General features: G+C 35.3%; 1 protein-coding gene across 1 annotated transcript in view; it reads right to left on the bottom strand.

Annotated features, from left to right (window-relative positions):
- Positions 1-881: 881 nt before the first annotated feature.
- Positions 882-18516, bottom strand: part of LOC148946830 (uncharacterized) — a 126058-nt gene continuing 108423 nt past the window's right edge. Inside the window, exons 5-6 of the mRNA XM_089096441.1 lie at positions 5223-5314; positions 882-2992 (exon numbers count right to left, since the gene is read on the bottom strand). Coding sequence (XP_088952567.1) covers positions 2718-2992; positions 5223-5314 — 367 coding nt within the window. The 3' untranslated portion in view covers positions 882-2717. The remainder of the gene's footprint in view (positions 2993-5222; positions 5315-18516) is intronic.

Here is an 18516-nt window from a genome sequence, read left to right as displayed (position 1 = left end):
ACGGGCGTTTTCAGGAGGAATTTTTCTCTGGGGGGGGGGGGGTCGAAGTAAGGGTTATGGGAGAGAATCTTTCAATGGAGGATGTTTACTTGGGGGAAGGGAGATTTCTATGAAGGGGGCGCCAGATTTCTCAGCATGATTTAAAAAAAACGATCAGAAATTAAATAAAAAACAAGTTTTTTTTCAACTGAATGTAAGGAGCAACATTAAAAATTAAAACGATTAGAAATAATTACGTATATGGGGGGGGGGCTCACCTCCTAGTCAATACCTCGCTCTTTACTGTAAAGTTTTTTTAGTACTTTCAAAAGAACTTTCTATTCTAATTAGCGGCCTTTATGATTCAGGGATTTGTGATTCGAACAAAATTCAAACTTTAGCCTAAAGAGCGAGGTATTGACTAGAGGCGAACTCCCTAATATATGTAATAAAAACATACAAATATAGAAATTCGTTACGTAACTCAATTTTTAAGCTATGTCTGAACAACATTTCGAGAAGGTCAATTAGCCAAAAAAAGTAAAACGAGTACGGGAGTTTTATTTTAATTATTCATGTATAGTGAAACAGAATCAAAGCTTCATCAATTCAAAAAAGTTCAGAAATTAAATTAAAAAAATAATTTTTTTTTAACTGAAAGTAAGGAGCGTCATTAAAACTGAAAACGACAGAAATTATTTGGTATATGAAAGGGGCTGTCCCCTCCTCAGCGCCTCGTTCTTTAAACTAAAGTTTGACTCTGTCTCACAACCTAATTTTTTAAAACAATAAAAAACTTTAGCGTAAAGAGCGAGGCGTTGAGGAGGGGACAGCCCCTTTCATATACGGAATAATTTCTGTTCGTTTTAGTTTTAATGTCGCTACTTACTTTCAGTTAAAAAAGATTTGTTTTTTTAATTTAATATTATAGAGAGACATTAAACCTTAAAACGACGTTAAATCTTAACACCCCAATTTTGTGTACTACAGTTTTCACTTGATATTGATCGTATGGAACATTAACATAAGAAGAGGGTGGAAGGGGGATAGGATGCGGCACCCTGCTTAGTACTAGGATCATTTATGTTCGTTTTCAGTTTTAATATCTATCTTCACCTTCATTTAAAATATCCACTTTTATTTATTATTGTATTAAAAATCTTGCAAGATTAAAGGGCTCATCTCTTATCCAAAGAAGAAGAAGAAATCCATTTTTGTCGCAAATTATTCTGCAAAAGTAACTATTGTTGCAAGTCAAAAAACTTTATTATATTAATAGTCACTTAAAATAAACACTAAACATTTGGCACTTCAGTGCTAACACATAAAATAAAACGAAACGCTAATTTTGTTTCCTGCGGGCCTTCGACACATGTCGTCTGAAATTTTATCTTTTATTTTTACTTGACCCTCAAGCTTTCATTTTCTGTGTAAAACGACGTTCATACCTTGGGCTGCATTCTCAAGAGTAAAATATATTCGTAACCAGCTCACAAAAGTACTTGAAAAAAGTATAAGGACTATCCTACAAGTAACAGACGTTTCTTTACACAGGCCCAACATGACGAAAAACTTGATTAATCCAAAATTAGTAATATTGTTCAGTTGATACAGAAAGTTCAATTTAAAAAACATGTTTGTGCAGCGTACGGAAAATTTTGTTTAAATATTTTTTAAACATGTAATTATTTTGCAGCTTAATTTCTACCATTGAAAGAATAGCAGATAAATTTACATATGAGACAAAGTGTAAATCATACACAGTAATTGTCCCTGTTTTCCCCTTATTTTTCTTACTCTTTGTACAGTTTACTATCTTGTGGCATAACCTATTCTTAGAAGGTGTTAAAAAGAGCTTACTGGAGAAGCAAATATTCATACAATTTAATACCGTTTAAATTTATCAAACTTATATGATCTAAATTAATACGCATTGGCGGTGGGAGTTCAAAAGGAATTATGCGAAATTTGAAGTGAAACCTAGTTTTACGCCTTGTCATACCACATTGAGTATGTTGGATCGATTTTATGTTGGAACTGACCTTTAAGAATAGTTGTAAAACTCAAACAGCCTTTTTTCTTCTCTGCTCTACCATAAACATTCACGTCTTGTAACATACCGCCTTTTGCATAAGTGAAGCTGATATGTCTCAATAAAAGCAAAAAAAATAAACAAAGAGAAAAGATTGACGGGATTTTTTTCTTATGTAAAAGCAAAACTACAAATTTGTAGCACCACAGTTTAGTAAATTCCTTTATGCAATTGCAATTGCTTATGCAAATTGTTTTTGCATAAGCACCTTAACATGTTCGTATGCTATGCAACTAGAGTTGATGTACATTATTAACTTCCTAATTTCGATCTTAATTATTCGGTAATTATTTCATCTAATTTCGATCTTAAGTAATTATAGATAAGATTTTTGAGCTGCATGATAAGAATTATAGCTTTTTCCAAGTAGATATTTCTACATATACCGAGTCTATAATTCTGTAATCACATAGGATATGCTCAATCTCGTCTTACGCAAAATTCGTGTCATTTTAAAGAATTAACGAGAGGTATAAATAGATATGAAATATTGTATTAATAATTCGAAAATCTCCCATTATCATTTTTTTTGTGATTTTAATTAATGATAGTAACAGCACACATTTTTCCAACTAATAAATATTCTAAAAGTTTCAAGTATTGGGGAAAACAGCAATACTATACAAAATACCTTCAAATATTTTCTCTATAACCTAAGTAAATCTTCACAAGCTAGTTCACATTCAGTATCTTTGCCGAAAAACCACGTAAACATCTGTCTAGCTTTTGAGGTTACTTTAGAAACGCTTTTCCCAAAACCAGACTTATTTCCGGGAATTGTTGTCTGTTGATCTAGCCCTGCCTCTTCTCTCAGTTTAATTTGGGCTAATAGTCCAGCAAGCAGCTCATCACAGTTGTGATTTATTCCTACAGAAACTTCAATGAATTTTGCGTGGTAAGTTGTAGCGAGATGACGTCCGTCTGAAAAGAGAAAAATGTTGGAAAAAAGGGAAAACTCTGTGAGATAAAAAAACATAGAAAAATTACTTTCAAAAGTCAGATTACATAACTGAGTTATTTTTGGAATTACAAAATTAGTTATTTTTATGTTTGATGTGATTTTTTATTTAAATGTCTGTTCCTTTGGGCTTTATTTACTCATTGATGGTAGTTTCTTGTCGTTTGAAGTTTGAATCATTGTACTTTTTTATTTCTTCCTGGATAATGTTTTAATTTGGCTCTAAACTTTCTTTGAAAAACATCTCTCCCGAAAAAAAGTTTTTTAAGTTAATCTTTGTTTCTTTATAATTTCCAAAGTTTTCTTAATTATGAATTTGTTCAGTTTGTTGGTGTTTTAAAGTTAAGAAATATAAAATCGGATTCTAATTTCATTTATTAACTTGCAAAAAGTAATCTGAGCGTTGGTTTTTATTGTATTTGCATGTTACTCGCATGTTATTGCATGTTATTCGTTAAATTGAAATCAACAATTAGGACGGCTCTTAAAATAAGCTTTTGATTCAACAGTAATTTCTATATAAGTATGCTCGAAAGAATCCTCATAGAAGGATATTCAAAAGATTAAAAATATATAGGAGGCAAGGCTCAGCTCATCATTCCCTAAAATTTCACTTTAATGCACTTAGCCCTTCTTGACAAATTTCAACTTAATACCTTTATCCGTTCCTGAGATATTCCAGACAGAGCCGTCACGTATAGGGAGGAAAGGGAAGATAAGCCCCTCCCCCAATATTTTTGGTCACTCGGTAAAAAATACAATTCAGTAAAATTGTGGCGCTTCGCACCACGATTTTTCCGACGCCGTTAAAATTATTTGTTCGATTCAACAAAGACCACGAAAATACTGAAATGTCATCTACAAAAATTTCAAACTTGGTTAGTAAACGCAGCAGTTTTACCAACTCCTGCCGTGATTTTATAGATGGTGCCGCAATTTTCCATTTGGCTAAATAAACAGAACTAAAATAGTGACATGATATGTACCGAAATCTAAATCTCGGTTGGTGAATGCTTCGGTTTTACCGACTCGTGCCGTGATTTTATATACTGAATCTGAAACGGACATTATTGACAAAATTATTGACAAAAAGCAGTCGGTAAAGTGACCAGCCAGTCGGTAAAATCTCTTGCCCCCCCCCTAACATTTCGGCTAGTAACGACACTGATTGCAGATACGCAATTTTGATAACCAGGATGCATATAATGTCTTTTGATTTAGTTCATTATCCCTGAAATTTTCAACTTAATGCTGTTAACTATATTCTGAGATATAACAAATACCTCCTTTGACATCCTGGATGTAAATAGTATCTTCTGATTTGGTTAAACATACCCCTCAACATTCCCTGGAATTTTAAGCTTAGCTGTTACTGAGATATTGTAGATGCGGCCTTTTGAAAACCTGGATGCATGTAGCATCTTCTGATAATGTTCAATATCTCAGCATCCCCTGAAAGCTTCAACTTAATATCCTGAGTTTTTTAGACATACCCTTATGACATCTAGGATAGTGCTGTTTGATTTTTTTTCAGTATCCCCCTTAGCCTTCTTTGAAAGTTCCAACTTAATACCCTTAGCTGGTGGCAAGATTTTTCAGATACGCCCTTTTGACAACCTAGAGTCACATAGCGTCTTTTGATTCAATTCAACATCCCCCTCAATATTCACTGAAATTTTCAACGAAATGCACTTAGCTGTATCTGAAATATTGCAATAGTTTGTTATTTCCATTCTAAACCATAGGTCTAAACAGTCGCAAATTTAAGAAACTTACGGTAATTTCCCCAAGGCCTGTAGGGTAATTTCATCCCCAGAGGTATTCTATTGGACCTTTTGACTATTTTGAAAAGGTAGCTATCGCAAGATTTTAATCGAATGTCTTTAGAGTTTACGGAGGGGGAGGGACAGGTAGAAAAAATGGCAAGGGGGGATTCTTGTTGCCCTCCCACCACGTATGACAGCATTCCCTGAAAGTTTCATCTTAACACCGTCAGCCATTCTTGAGACTCTGAAAATGCTCCCTTTTAACAACCTGGACGCGTTTATTTAGTTCAGCCTTTCCCTCAACTGTCACTGCAATTTTCAGTTTAATACCCCTAGCTGTTCCTGATATGTTGCACAAATCCCTTTTCTGTTATGATTTGCCCTTCAAGCTCCTGCACAAGACAAGGTTTGGGAATCCGGTGCATACCATCATTGCAGTCTACAGTGGCAGGTAATAGGGCAAGCGGTCGGTCTTCAAGGTCATGTACATCACCATAACAAGGAATCATCTGATATATCCTGCAGGTCAAGATTTTCATCATCCATAGCCCCTTCAGAATGACCAGAGCCTGCTTCCTTCTCTTAGAAGCATTCGTTTTTATGGTTTTGCCTTTAATGCATATTTTTTCGTCCTTTTTCACTTATTCTATTTTTGCTAAGTCGTTTTTTATTGCTTTCTTTTCAGGGGTACCAATGAGCATCAAAATTATCACAAAATTACGTCACTTACAGATGCTTACCATTTCTGGTGTCACCAAATTTGATTAGAGAGGGAATTATTAGCTTATGGGACATCAGTTCAGAGCTTGTTGATGTCCCTGATTTTCAATACGGTGTCCTCTAGCTTAAGACAAGAGAAAGTTTTAAGACAATGATGAAGACGTTCCTTCAAATAGCCAGATTCGGGTTTCCTTAAAAGGAGATTCATGTACGTTGGAGATAATTTTCCTGGGTTAGGTACTTGACGAAGCTCAGCTACTATATGGATTAACAAACGTAAGTTGGAAGACAATGTAAAAACTGTGGAGAGAACGTATGAAGAATGATACTGTTATTCTTGTAGAAAGAAATGCATATTGGATCAAGATGACTGTCGTAGCGTCAAGGAGGAACAAGTGGGATTTTCTTTGACGCTCAACTATACTTGCAGAATTGCAGGAAAGTTCTTAAGGATGTTTCTCCATTTACACAAACTGAATTTTGCGCAAATTCCTGGGATCCAAGAGGACCCCTACATAGTTTCTCAGGTTGGAATTTCTTCTTGGGAAAAGAAAAAACTAGTCAAGTCTGGTTGCTGATTGCGCTGATAAAGCAAACTAATTTAGTATTTTCTCAACGTTCTGCAAAGAAGGTCTACTGGACCAGTTTAAAAACACATTGTTTTCTGACATGTGTAGGCTTAAAAAAGTAGTGATCTTCAGTTTCGTCAGTGCTCTATATTGTTCAGACGTAAAAGCATATTTGTTGTAAACTTCAAGCAGATTATTGTATAACTTCGAAACAGCAGCCCTGTTTAATCTGCTAGCTCTTTCTAGGCTGGTGGGCTCGGTTGAACGAAGTGAGATGCCTGAGTCATGTTCAAGAAAGCAGTTGGCCAGTCTTTGGATGTAATTCCTCGGCCACTTCAGCAAGTTGGGATATTGATACTCTTAGGAAGGGTATACTGAAAAGCAATTTTTTTAATAATAGCTTAGTCAGTGGTTTATCTTAGAGAAATTTTTCAGTGCAGGTAATTTTAATATTTTACAGGTAATCGCTCAGGGTACGTTTTTAAATGTTAAAGTAATCTGCAGATATCCTGATTGACTGTTGACCCTCTAAATGTGCCCGAACAGATTCTTTAAGATTTTTGTTCTTGGGAACACGATCCCCCGCCGTCTTTCCTGTTTAGTTCTTTCGGATTGATTTAGAATACGAATAAGTAAGAATGAATCTGTGCCTGTCTACTGAAGGACTTAATTGGACATTGCCCAGTGCAACGATGGAAAAAAAAACAAAAAATATCTGAATCAGCCCCACCAGCTTCCTTCAAATCAAAACCCCTCTGGCTAAAAACCATCACTTTCCACATATATGGCAATGCTTTTCCTATATAGGAGAATACCTTATATAAAAGAAAAAACAAATCGTGCCACATGACCCTTTCTGCCAAATTCAGCATCTAGTGGATTGCTCATGAAATTGCCCTGCAGTCGTTTTTCTAACATTTAAGCCAAAAAAGTATAATGTCACGCCGAGCGTTATTCTCTGAACATACGGAATAGATAGGATATCTAAAATTTAGCTGAATTTTAGACCAATAGATGGCCCCATATCAGACTAACGAAACAAGATTAATTCTTTAAAATATAATGATACTAATTCCTGGAGGTCTGAGGAATGTTTGATTTTTTCTGTTTTATAGTTATGAAAGGAAAACTGCTTAAATATGTTTTGCTTTCATTGGAGAGCAAACCTAGTTTCAAAATTTTCGTTTTTGTCACTTCGGCAACCAACATTTCTGTAAAACACAAAAAATGCTAGCAATAATTCATAAAAATGAGAATAATGTAAAAATTCTGATTGTAAAATTTTATTCAGTATAAAAAATTGCACTAAAAGCATCAGAACGTTGCTTAGCCAATAGAATTCTGTTTTTGGTCGTCTCTTCAGTTTTTTTTCATACCCTGCTTTATTTCAGTTCTATCATAAAATTTCACACATGCAATTTTCGGTGCTTCTTTTGTTTTTTTTAAACCTCTAAATAGCAACTAAAAAAACTCAAATAAAAGTAATAGCTGAGCCAAAAACCGCTAGATGGCTTTAGTGTCTATGGCTCATTGAACTTTCACCTAAATATAGAATTAAGGATACTCGGATGTCATTTTGGCTCTAGAAAATTAGTACTACCACTCAAATCCTTTCCTGCAGTTGGAGCTTTAATAAAAGCATAAAATTAGCTTTCATTATAGTTTTTGCAAATTAAACTTACAAACGCTGTTGTTGTATAGGTTTTTTTTCTCACTATTGAGGGTTTTAAAGAAAAACGATCAGCGTCTCCGGATGGCTTAATGAGTAATCCAGTTATGTCGGCAGTTTTTATTCGTTCACACGGTTCAAACATTACAACGAAAAACCAGCTAATAAAACACCGGAACCACATTATATAACCGGATAAATTCTTGTAGCCTTTAATAACTTGTAGTCTTTTTTTAGAGGGGCTACACTACTGAGTTTACTATGTTTATCCAACGCTGGTTTACGTTTCTTGTTCCAATTTTGTCTCCACTTGCGTAGACAATTTTTACCAACTTGGCATGAACAAGCCGGCAGTTTTAAGGCAGCCATTATGAGCCAGGCAGTTTATTTCGAAATTAAAACATAGCTGTTTGAATCAAAAGCAAATCAAGGCAAGGAAAAACTAGAGATTATAGCCAAGTGGCTCTAAAAGAAATTCAGATCCCCCAAAAATTGAAAAAAGCTGTGGAAAAAAAATATATAAACCCTTATTTTGAAAGGCCAATACTCAGCCTTGATTTTATTTTGTGTATTAGTGCTCCCTTGGCTCAAGAGCTTGCAGATTTAAATTTACAGTCACTCGAAAAAGAACTTTAATTTGCTCTTTTTTGGGCCACGTTTATGGGAGAACCGATGTTTTTTTATTGTGTATTGGGGTGCCCTAAGCCAGAAACCAGTCGGAGTAGAGGTTTTTCCTGTGATAGTCCCCCCAACAACCTCCCAGTATAGTTTGAGCTCTCTTTGGCTCAGGGAACAATCGCTTAGGGTTTCAAGCGCACCTAAAGACATCTCCTTTGCTTAGTGTTTGATGAATACAAGTTGCAAGCACATCGTACAAAATAGTTTTCGGGCGAATTAAGCAGAACTATTTTTATTATGCGGAACTTTACGGAACTATATTATGGTAATTTTATTACGCCATTAGATTACCTTATCCCGTTGAAATATGATTGTAAAATTCAAGTCGTTCAGTAGTAAAAGTTTTGCTTTTTTCGGGAAGGATTATCTTTTTTTTTACAATTTAAGTCGCAAGTTAAAAAAAAAAAGGATAGAGTTTAGATTTGAAGTATTTGAGACTTAGATTGTAGGGTTCAGATTGGAGGTCTTAGATTTGAAGAGTTAGGTTTGAATTAGTGGATTACATTTTATGAAAAAAAAAAAAATTTTTAGGTAGAAATAGAATTGGATTTTTATGAATTTTTAGATTATAGATTTTAGATTTGAAGTCATTTTTTAAAGATTTTTTGGATTTTATTTCAAACTAGTGGAATTTATTTTATATGTTAAGGGGGGTACGGTTCGCTTGAATTCTGAAATATTTGATTTTGGGATTTTTTTTAGGATTGTTGTAGGTACCTAATAGCGCAAGGCCCAGCGAAAGTAGAGTGTGTGGAAATGTAATGTATAAGAAAAAAATGGTGTTATTAAAATTAAAAATATTTTTAATTTTTTTTATACATGTAAATATAGTGAAAAATGTTTAAAGTGTTCTAAGAAAAGTGAATGTATTTTAAAGTACAAAAACAGATATGCATTGTAAATTTGTATTTTAATGTTATATTTTATAGGCCTAATGAATGGGAGCAGCTCCTTGCCACCGTGGGTAGCTAAAATGAGAATTTTGAAATTATTGTATGGTAAATTAATGGATGGAGAAGCATATGAATGAAAAAAAGTTTTTAGGTAAAAGGTAGATAAAATGTACTAGGAGAGAAAAAATTATGCATATGAGGAATTATAAAAGTGGAAAGGTATGGAACGTCAAGTAAGAGGTAAGATAGATAGGTAGTAAAGTGAAGGAATAATAGAGATCTAGGGACTAATTAGATTACAAGTGAGCAGGGAGTCTTAGATTAAAAAAAAGAAACAGGAAGATTTTTCTTTTTTCTTATTCAGGAGTACGAAAAGGAAACAATAACCGATTTGATTCTATCTATCAAACGGTTCGTGGTAGCGAACTGTAAGTAAAGAGCGCCCCGACTCAAGGGCAACCGAAACTCTCGAAAACGGCATTTTCATACAAATAGATATATTAAAATAATCGATGTTAATGTTGATTTCAAATATTTAAGTTTCATTAAGTTTAATCTTAATCATCAAAAGTTAGGTGCCTGACAAAATTTGGCTGATTTTCGAAAAAAGGAGGAAAGACCCCCTAAAAGTTATAGAACCTTAATGAAAATCACACCATCATATTCAGCGTATCAGAGAACCCTACTGTAGAGGTTTCAAGCTCCCATCTACAAAAATGTGTAATTTTGCATTTTTTGCCTGAAGAAAGATCACGGGTGCGTGTTTATTTGTTTGTTTTTTTTTGTTTTTTTTCCCCAGGGGTGATTGTATAGACCCAGTTGTCCTAGAATATCGTGGGAGGACTCGTTGGAATGGAAATTAAAAGCTCTAGTGCCCTTTTTTAGTTACCAAAAAAAATGGAGGGCAACTAGGCCCCCTCCCACGCTCATTTTTTTCCCAAGTCACTTGATCAAAATTTTGAGATAGCCATTTTGTTCAGCATGTTCAAAAATATTATAAGTATGTCTTTTAGGATGACTTAATCCCCCTACAGTCCCGGGGGGAGGGCTGAAACTAATGAATTTTGATCAATGTTAACGTAAAGTATTGGTTATTTGGAAGCATACAGACGTTTTCAGGGGCGATTTTTTCTGGTAGTGGGGGAGAGGGGTGGGTCAGGGTTTATGTGAGAGGATCTTTCCATGAAGGAAGTTTTCATGGGGGAAGGAACATTGCTATAAAGGGGACGCCGGACTTCCCAGCATTATTTAAAAAAGATCAGAAATTTAATATAAAAAAACAAGTATTTCAACTGCAATAGCAGCAAAATCGAAACTTCAAACGAACAGAAAATATTACATATATTATTGGGTTCACCCCGTAGTCAATACCTCGCTCTTTAAGCCAAAGATTTTTTAGTACTTTCATAAGAGCTATTTATTCTAATTAACTGCCTTTATTATTAAGCTGTCATTTTTAAGTAATTGGAACTAAATTCGAACTTTCACTTAAAGAGCAAGGCATTGACTAGGGAGCGAATCTCATAACAAACATATCAAAAATATATGAATATAGAAGTTCGTTACGTTCGTTAATTTGTAAGCTAAGTATATTTATTACTAATAAAAACGTTCGTAAATATAATTAAACAAGTTTCGAGAAAGCCATTTAACTAAATAAAAGTAAATTAATATGAAAATTTGGTTTAATTATTCATGTACGGTGAGCCAAGATCAAAACCTTTATTTATTCAAAAACGTTCAAAAATTTAATAAAAAAAACAATTTTTTTAAACTGAAAGTAAGGAGCGACATTAAAACTTAAAACGAACAGAAATTATTCCGTATATGAAAGGGGCTGTCCCCTCCTCAACGCCTCGCTCTTTACGCAAAAGTTTGACTCTGTCTCACAACTTTATTTTTTAAAACAATAAAACACTTTAGCGTAAAGAGCGAGGCGTTGAGGAGGGACAGTCCCTTTCATATACGTATATTTATTACTAATAAAAACGTTCGTAAATAAAATTAAACAAGTTTCGAGAAAGCCATTTAACTAAATAAAAGTAAATTAATATGAATTTTGTTTTTTAATTATTCATGTACGGGGAGCCAAGATCAAAACCTGAATTTATTCAAAAACATTCAAAAATTAAATAAAAAAAAACAAGTTTTTTAAACTGAAAGTAAGGAGTGACATTAAAACTTAAAACGAGCATAAATTATTCCTTATATGAAAGGGACTGTGCTCTCCTCAACGCCTCGCTCTTTACGCTAAAGTTTGACTCTGTCTCACAACTTTATTTTTTAAAACAATAAAAAACTTTAGCGTAAAGAGCGAGGCGATGAGGAGCGGACAGTCCCTTTCATATACGGAATAATTTCTGTTCGTTTTAAGTTTTAATTTCGTTCCTTACTTTCAGTTTAAAAAACTTGTTTTTTTATTTAATTACATGTAGTATCACCAACCCATAATTAAGAAAACGAAAAAGAAGAGGAAACGCAGAAAGGAGGACCAAATACCTCTGGATAAAAGAAAGAAAGGAAGAAGAATTTAAAATATGCATTAGAAAAGGATTTTGTATATTTTCAATATTATAGTCTATTTTTAAATAAAAAAAGTCGCTAGTTTAAGCTTCGAGGCAATTGGAAAAAGTGCTTCGGCCAACTTTGGAGCCGTTTTTTGGAGAGGGGCATATCAAAACCTGTTCTTATCATTAGATAATATAAATGTTCTTACTCTTATAACTTTAATCAATCAAATAATATCAACATTTTGATTACTAAATATCAGTATATGTATATTAAACTGACAATGGATATTCATTTGTATTTTTTTCAGTAAAGTGCAAGTTATGTTCTGGCTTTGGGAAGGCATAGGGATTTTGAGCCCAACTTATGTTAATTTCTGCTCGTTTTGAGTTTGACTCGGTTATTTATTTTAATTTCAGTTCGTTTTGGGTTTCATTTATTTATCATTGTTGATTTGCGGTAGTTTCACGCTTGGTAGATTATTTGATTTTATTTTGGCTAATTTTTTGTTTAATGGAGTTCTTTCATTTTCTTTGAAAAACTTATTTTGTGGAAAATTTTTTTTTTTAATTAATTTCTGTTCATTTTATATTGACAAAGTCGTTTCAGAAAAGAAGAAAATAATACTTTAAATCTTTTCTTTTTTTTTTAAGACTTTATACTTTGGTCTGCTATTTGTATGCTGGAGAAAAATTTTCAGCAATTTTTAACAACATAGACCCTTTTAAAAATCTAAAAACAAATAGTAGTGTTTAATTTCGTTTCATACCTCCTCTAGTTGACCTAAAATGGAAAACTTGATTCCATTCACAAAAAAATCTGCTTACTTTTTTTGATAGGTTGGATACTTACGCTATTTTGATTTGGTTAAATTTTAAGAGCAGAAGTAGCCCCTAAAGTTTGAACATAACACCCTCAGTTGTTCTTGGATACTGCTGAGATGCCTTATTGGTATTTAGCATTAACACTGTGCATTTCGATTTAATCTTAAGGCAACATTTAGTTTTTAAACATAAAGACAAACGGGAGGGTGGGTGTGGGAGGGGGATTAGTAGCCCTCCAATCACTTTCGACTATTAAAAAGGGCATCAACCCCTTCTATTTTCAATCAAATGAGCCCTTTTCGAAGTTCCTACGACATCTCCTTCGATACGAAGTGCCCGGTCTAAACAAAAACAACAAAAAATCCTACATTATACCCACATCGATCTTTACTATAAAAATGTCAAGCCTTCCAATCATTTTTGACTACTAAAAAAGACACTAGCCCTTTCAATATTTAATTGAATGAGCCCTTTTTGAGTTTCTATGACAAGGCTTTCTATAAAAACCTTATGTGCCCCCAGGACATAAATTACAACCCTGATTCTAAGGGCAGTTAGAGTGGTTGTCATTCTCTAAGACATAATTTCCAGAACTTTAAACTATCTTAAACAAAATAGCTATCTAAAAATTTTGATTGGATGTCTTTGGGAAAATGGTTAGTCGCTCACCCATCACTTTCAACTATTAAAAAGGCACTAGCCCTTTCAATTTCCAATCAAATGAGCCCTTTTGAAGTTTCTACGACAACACTTTCAATAAAAACCTTATATACCCCAGGGCATAACTTATAACCCTTGCCGCGAGGGCTTGGGGGGGAGGTTGTCACCCTCAAAGATCTAATTTCCAGAGCTTTCTACTACGCTGAACATAATGGTTATCTGTAAATTTTTATTGGATGTGTTTAGGGGAATGGTGCGCGTGAGAGGGTGGTTAGTTACCCTCCAATCACTTTTGACTACTAAAGGGCACAAGCCCTCTCAATTCCCAATGGAATGAGCCATTTTTGAGGTTTTTACGACAACTCTAACTGTAAAAACCTTATATGCCCCCAGGGCATAACTTGCAACCTTTGCCCTGGGGGCTCTGGGGGGTTTGTCATCCTTAAATACATAATTTCCAGAACTTTCAACTAAGTTGAACAAAATGGCTATCTCTAAACTTTGATTGAATGTGTTTGGGAAAATAGTGGGCGTGGGAGGGAGTCAATTACTCTCCACTCACTTTCAACTATTAAAAAGCGCAATTTCAATTTCCAAATAAATGAGCCCTTTTTGAAATTTCTACAACAACTTTCTATATAAACCTGATATGCCCCAAGGGCATAACTTACAACACTTGCACTGAGGAATCTGAGGGGGGTTATCATCCTAAAAGAACTAATTTATAGAATTTTTGACTACGTTGAATAAAATCGATATCTAAAAATTTTTATTGGATGTGTTTGGGGAAATGGTGGGCGTGAGAGGGGGGTTAGTTGCCCTTCATTCACTTTCGACTATTGAAAGTTCACTAGCCCCTTCAATTTCCAATTGAATGAGCCCTTTTTGATATTTTTACAACATCACTTTCTATAAAAACCTTAAAATCCCCAGGGCATAACTTACAACCCTTGCCCTGAGGGTTGTGGGGGGAGGGGTTATTATCTTTAAAGACCTAATTTCCAAAAATTTCAACTACGTTGAATAAAGTGGCTATCTAAAAATTTTGATTGGATGTTTTTGGGGAAAAGGTGGGTGTGAGCGGGGGTTAGTTGCCCTCAAATCACTTTCGACTATTATAAGGGCACTAGCCCTTTGAATTTCCAATTGAAAGATCTCTTTTTGAATTTTCTACGACAAAGATTTCAATAAAAACTCATATACCCCCAGGGCATAACTTATAACCGTTGCCCTGAAGACAGTAAGGGGAGTGTTCTGCTCAAAGGTATAATTTCCTGAGCTTTAAGCTGCGTGAAACAAAATGGCTATCTAAAAATTTTGATTGGATGTGTTCGGCGAAAAGGTGGGCGTGAGAGGGGAGTTAGTTGCCCTCAAATCACTTTCGACTATTAAAAAGGGCACTAGCCCTTTGAATTTCCAATCAAATGAGCACTTTTTCCAGTTTTTATTACAAATATTTCAATAAAAACCTTATATGCCCCCAGGGCATAACTTATAACCCTTGCCCTGAAGACTGTGGGGGGAGTGTCCTGCTCAAAGCTATAATTTTCTGAACTTTAAACTGCGTGTAACAAAATGGCTATCTAAAAACTTTGATTGGATGTGTTTGGCGAAAAGGTGGGCGTGAGAGGGGGGTTAGCTGCCCTCAAATCACTTTCGACTATTAAACAGGGCACTAGCCTTTTGAATTTCCAATCGAATGAGCACTTTTTCCAGTTTCTACTACAAAGATTTCAATAAAAACCTTATATGCCCCCAGGGCATAACTTATAACCCTTGACCTGAAGACTGTGGGGGGAGTGTCCTGCTCAAAGCTATAATTTCCTGAACTTTATACAGCGTGGAACAAAATGGCTATATCAAAATTTTGATTGGATATGTTTGGGGAAACGGTGGGCGTTGAAGGGGTGTTAGTTGCCCTTCAATCACTTTCGACTACTAAAAGGGCACTAGCCTTTTGAATTTCCAATCGAATGAGCCCTTTTCAAGTTTCTGAGACAAGCATTTCAACAAAAACCTTATACGCCCCCAGGGCATAACTTATACCCCTTGCCCTGAAGACTGTGGGGGAGTATCCTACTCAAAAGTATAATTTCCTGAACTTTAAACTGTGTGGAACAGAATGGCTATCTAAAAATTTTGATTGGATATGTTTTGGGAAATGGTGGGCGTGAGAGGGGGGTTAGTTGCCCTCAAATCACTTTCGACTATTAAAAAGGGTACTTGACCTTTGAATTTTCATTCGAATGAGCCCTTTTTGAAGTTTCTACGACAAAGATTTCAATAAAAACTTATATGCCCCCAGGGCATAAGTTTTAACCCTTGCCCTTTAGACTGTGGGGGGAGTATTCTGCTCAAAGGCATAATTTCCTGAGCTATGTTTGGGGAAATGGTGGGCGTTGAAGGGGTGTTAGTTGCCCTTCAATTGCTTTCGACTATTAAAAGGGCACTAGCCCCTTCAATTTCCAATTAAATGAGCCCTTTTTGATGTTTTTACAACATCGCTTTCTATAAAAACCTTACATGCCCCCAGGGCATAACTTACAACCCTTGCCCTGAGGGTTGTTGGGGGAGGGGTTGTCATCCTTAAAGACCTAATATCCAAAACTTTTAACTTCGCTGAATAAATGACTATCTAAAAATTTTTATTGGATGTGTTTGGAGAAAATGTTGGTGTCAGAGGGACGTTGCCCTCAAATCACTTTCGACTATTAAAAAGGGCACTAGCCCTTTGAATTTCCAATCGAAAGATCTCTTTCTTAAGTTTCTACGACAAAGATTTCAGTAAAAACTTACATGCCCCCAGGACATAACTTATAACCCTTGCCCTGAAGAATGTGGGGGAGTGTCCTGCTCAAAGATATAATTTCCTGAACTTTAAAGTGCGTAAAACAAATTTGCTATCACAAAATTTTGATTGTAGGTGTGTAGTGAAAAGGTGGGCGTGAGAGGGGGGTTATTTGCCCTCCAATTACTTACGACTATTAAAAAGGCACTAGACCTTTGAATTTTCATTCGAATGAGCCCTTTTTGAAGTTTCTACGACAAAGATTTCAATAAAAACTTATATACCCCCAGGGCATAAGTTTTAACCCTTGCCCTTTAGACTGTGGGGGGAGTGTCCTGCTCAAATGTATAATATCCTGAACTTTAAACTGCGTGGAACAAAATTGCTATATCAAAATTTTGATTCGATGTGTTTGGGGAAATGGTAGGCGTGGAAGGGGTGTTAGTTGCTTTCCAAGTACTTTCGACTATTAAAAAGGGCACTAGACCTTTCAATTTCCAATTGAATGAGCCCTTTTTGAAGTTTCTACAACATCGCTTTCTACAAAAACCTTATATGCCCCCATGGCATAAATTACAACCCTTGCCCTGAGGGTTGTGGGGGAGGGGTTGTCATCCTTAAAGACCTAATTTCCAAAACTTTCAACTACGTTGAATAAAATCGCTATCTAAAGATTTTGATTGAATGTTTTGAGGAAAAGGTGGGTGTAAGAGGGGGTTAGTTGCCTTCGAATCCTTTTTGACTATTAATAAGGGCACTAGCCCTTTTAATTTCCAATCGAAAGATCTCTTTTTCAAGTTTTTACGATAAAGATTTCAATAAAAACTCATAAGCCCCCAAGGCATAACTTATAACCCCTGCCCTGAAGACTGTAAGGGGAGAGTTCTGCTCAAAGGTATAATTTCCTGAGCTTTAAACTGTGTGAAACAAAATGGCTATCTAAAATTTTTTATTGGATGTGTTTGGCGAAAAGGTGGGCGTGAAAGTGTGGTTAATTGTCCTCAAATTACTTTCGATTATTAAAGAGGGAACTAGTCCTCTGATTTACCAATGGAATAAGTTCTTTTTCCAGTTTCTAAGCCGAAGATTTCAATAAAAACCTTATATGCCCCCAGGACATAACGTATAACCCTCGCCCTGAAGACTGTGGGGGAGAGTGTCCTGCTCAAAGGTATAATTTCCTGAACTTTAAACTGCGTGGAACAAAATGGCTATATAAAAATTTGGATTGGACGTGTTTAGGGAAATGATGGGCGTTGAAGAGGTGTTAGTTGCCCTTCAATCACTTTCGACTATTAAAAGGGCACTAGCCCCTTCAATTTCTAATTGAATGAACCCTTTTTGATGTTTTTACAACATCGCTTTCTATAAAAACCTTACATGCCTCCAGGGCATAACTTACAGCCCTTGCCCTGAGGGTTGTGGAGGGAGGGGTTGTCATCCTTAAAGACCTAATTTCCAATACTTTTAACTACGTTGAATAAAATGATTATCTAAAAATTTTGATTGGATGTGTTTGGGGAAAAGGTGGGCGTTAGAGGGAGGTTAGTTGCCCTCAAATCACTTTCGACTATTAAAAAAGGCACTAGCCCTTTGAATTTCCAATTGAAAGATCTCTTTTTTAAGTTTCTACGACAAAGATTTCAATAAAAACTTACATGCCCCCAGGGCTTAACTTATAACCCTTGCCCTGAAGAATGTGGCGGGAGTGTGAATTTTCTTTTGAATTTCCAATCGAATGAGCCATTTTTCAATAAAAATAAAAACCTATATATAAGGTTTTATATCATTTCAATAAAAACCTTATATACCCCCAGGGCATAGCTTATAACCCTTGCCCTGAAGACTGTGGGGGAGTGTCCTGCTCAAAGGTATAATTTCCTGAACTTTAAACTGCGTGAAATAAAATGGCTATCTAAAAATTTTGATTGGGTGTGTTTGGGGAAAAGGTAGGCGTGAGACGGGGGTTATTTACCCTCAAATCACTTTCGACTATTAAAAAGGGCACTAGCCCTTTGAATTTTCAGTCGAAGAGCCCTTTTTGAAGTTTCTACGACAAAGATTTCAATAATTACTTATATGCCCCCAGGGCATAAGTTTTAACCCTTGCCCTTTAGACTATGGGGGGAGTGTCCTGCTCAAATGTATAATATCCTGAACTTTAAGCTGCGTGTAACAAAATGGCTATCTCAAAATTTTGATTGTGGTGTTTGGAGAAATGGTGGAAGTGGAAGGGGTCTTAGTTGCCTTCCAAGTACTTTCGACTATTAAAAAGGGCACTAGCCATTTCAATTTAGAATCGAATGAGCCCTTTTTGAAGTTTCTACGACAACGCGTTCTATAAAAACCTTATATGCCCCTATTCGATTCTGATTTGTGGTAGTTTCACGCTTGGTAGATTATTTGATTTAA

This window comes from Artemia sp. Qi Xiang Cuo, chromosome 11 (genome assembly GCF_049724085.1).
Source record: "Artemia sp. Qi Xiang Cuo chromosome 11, ASM4972408v1, whole genome shotgun sequence".
In the NCBI taxonomy this organism is placed as follows: Eukaryota; Metazoa; Arthropoda; class Branchiopoda; order Anostraca; family Artemiidae; genus Artemia; species Artemia sp. Qi Xiang Cuo.
The sequence above is the reverse complement of the archived record's forward strand: the minus strand, read 5'-3'. Positions and strand labels throughout refer to the sequence as shown.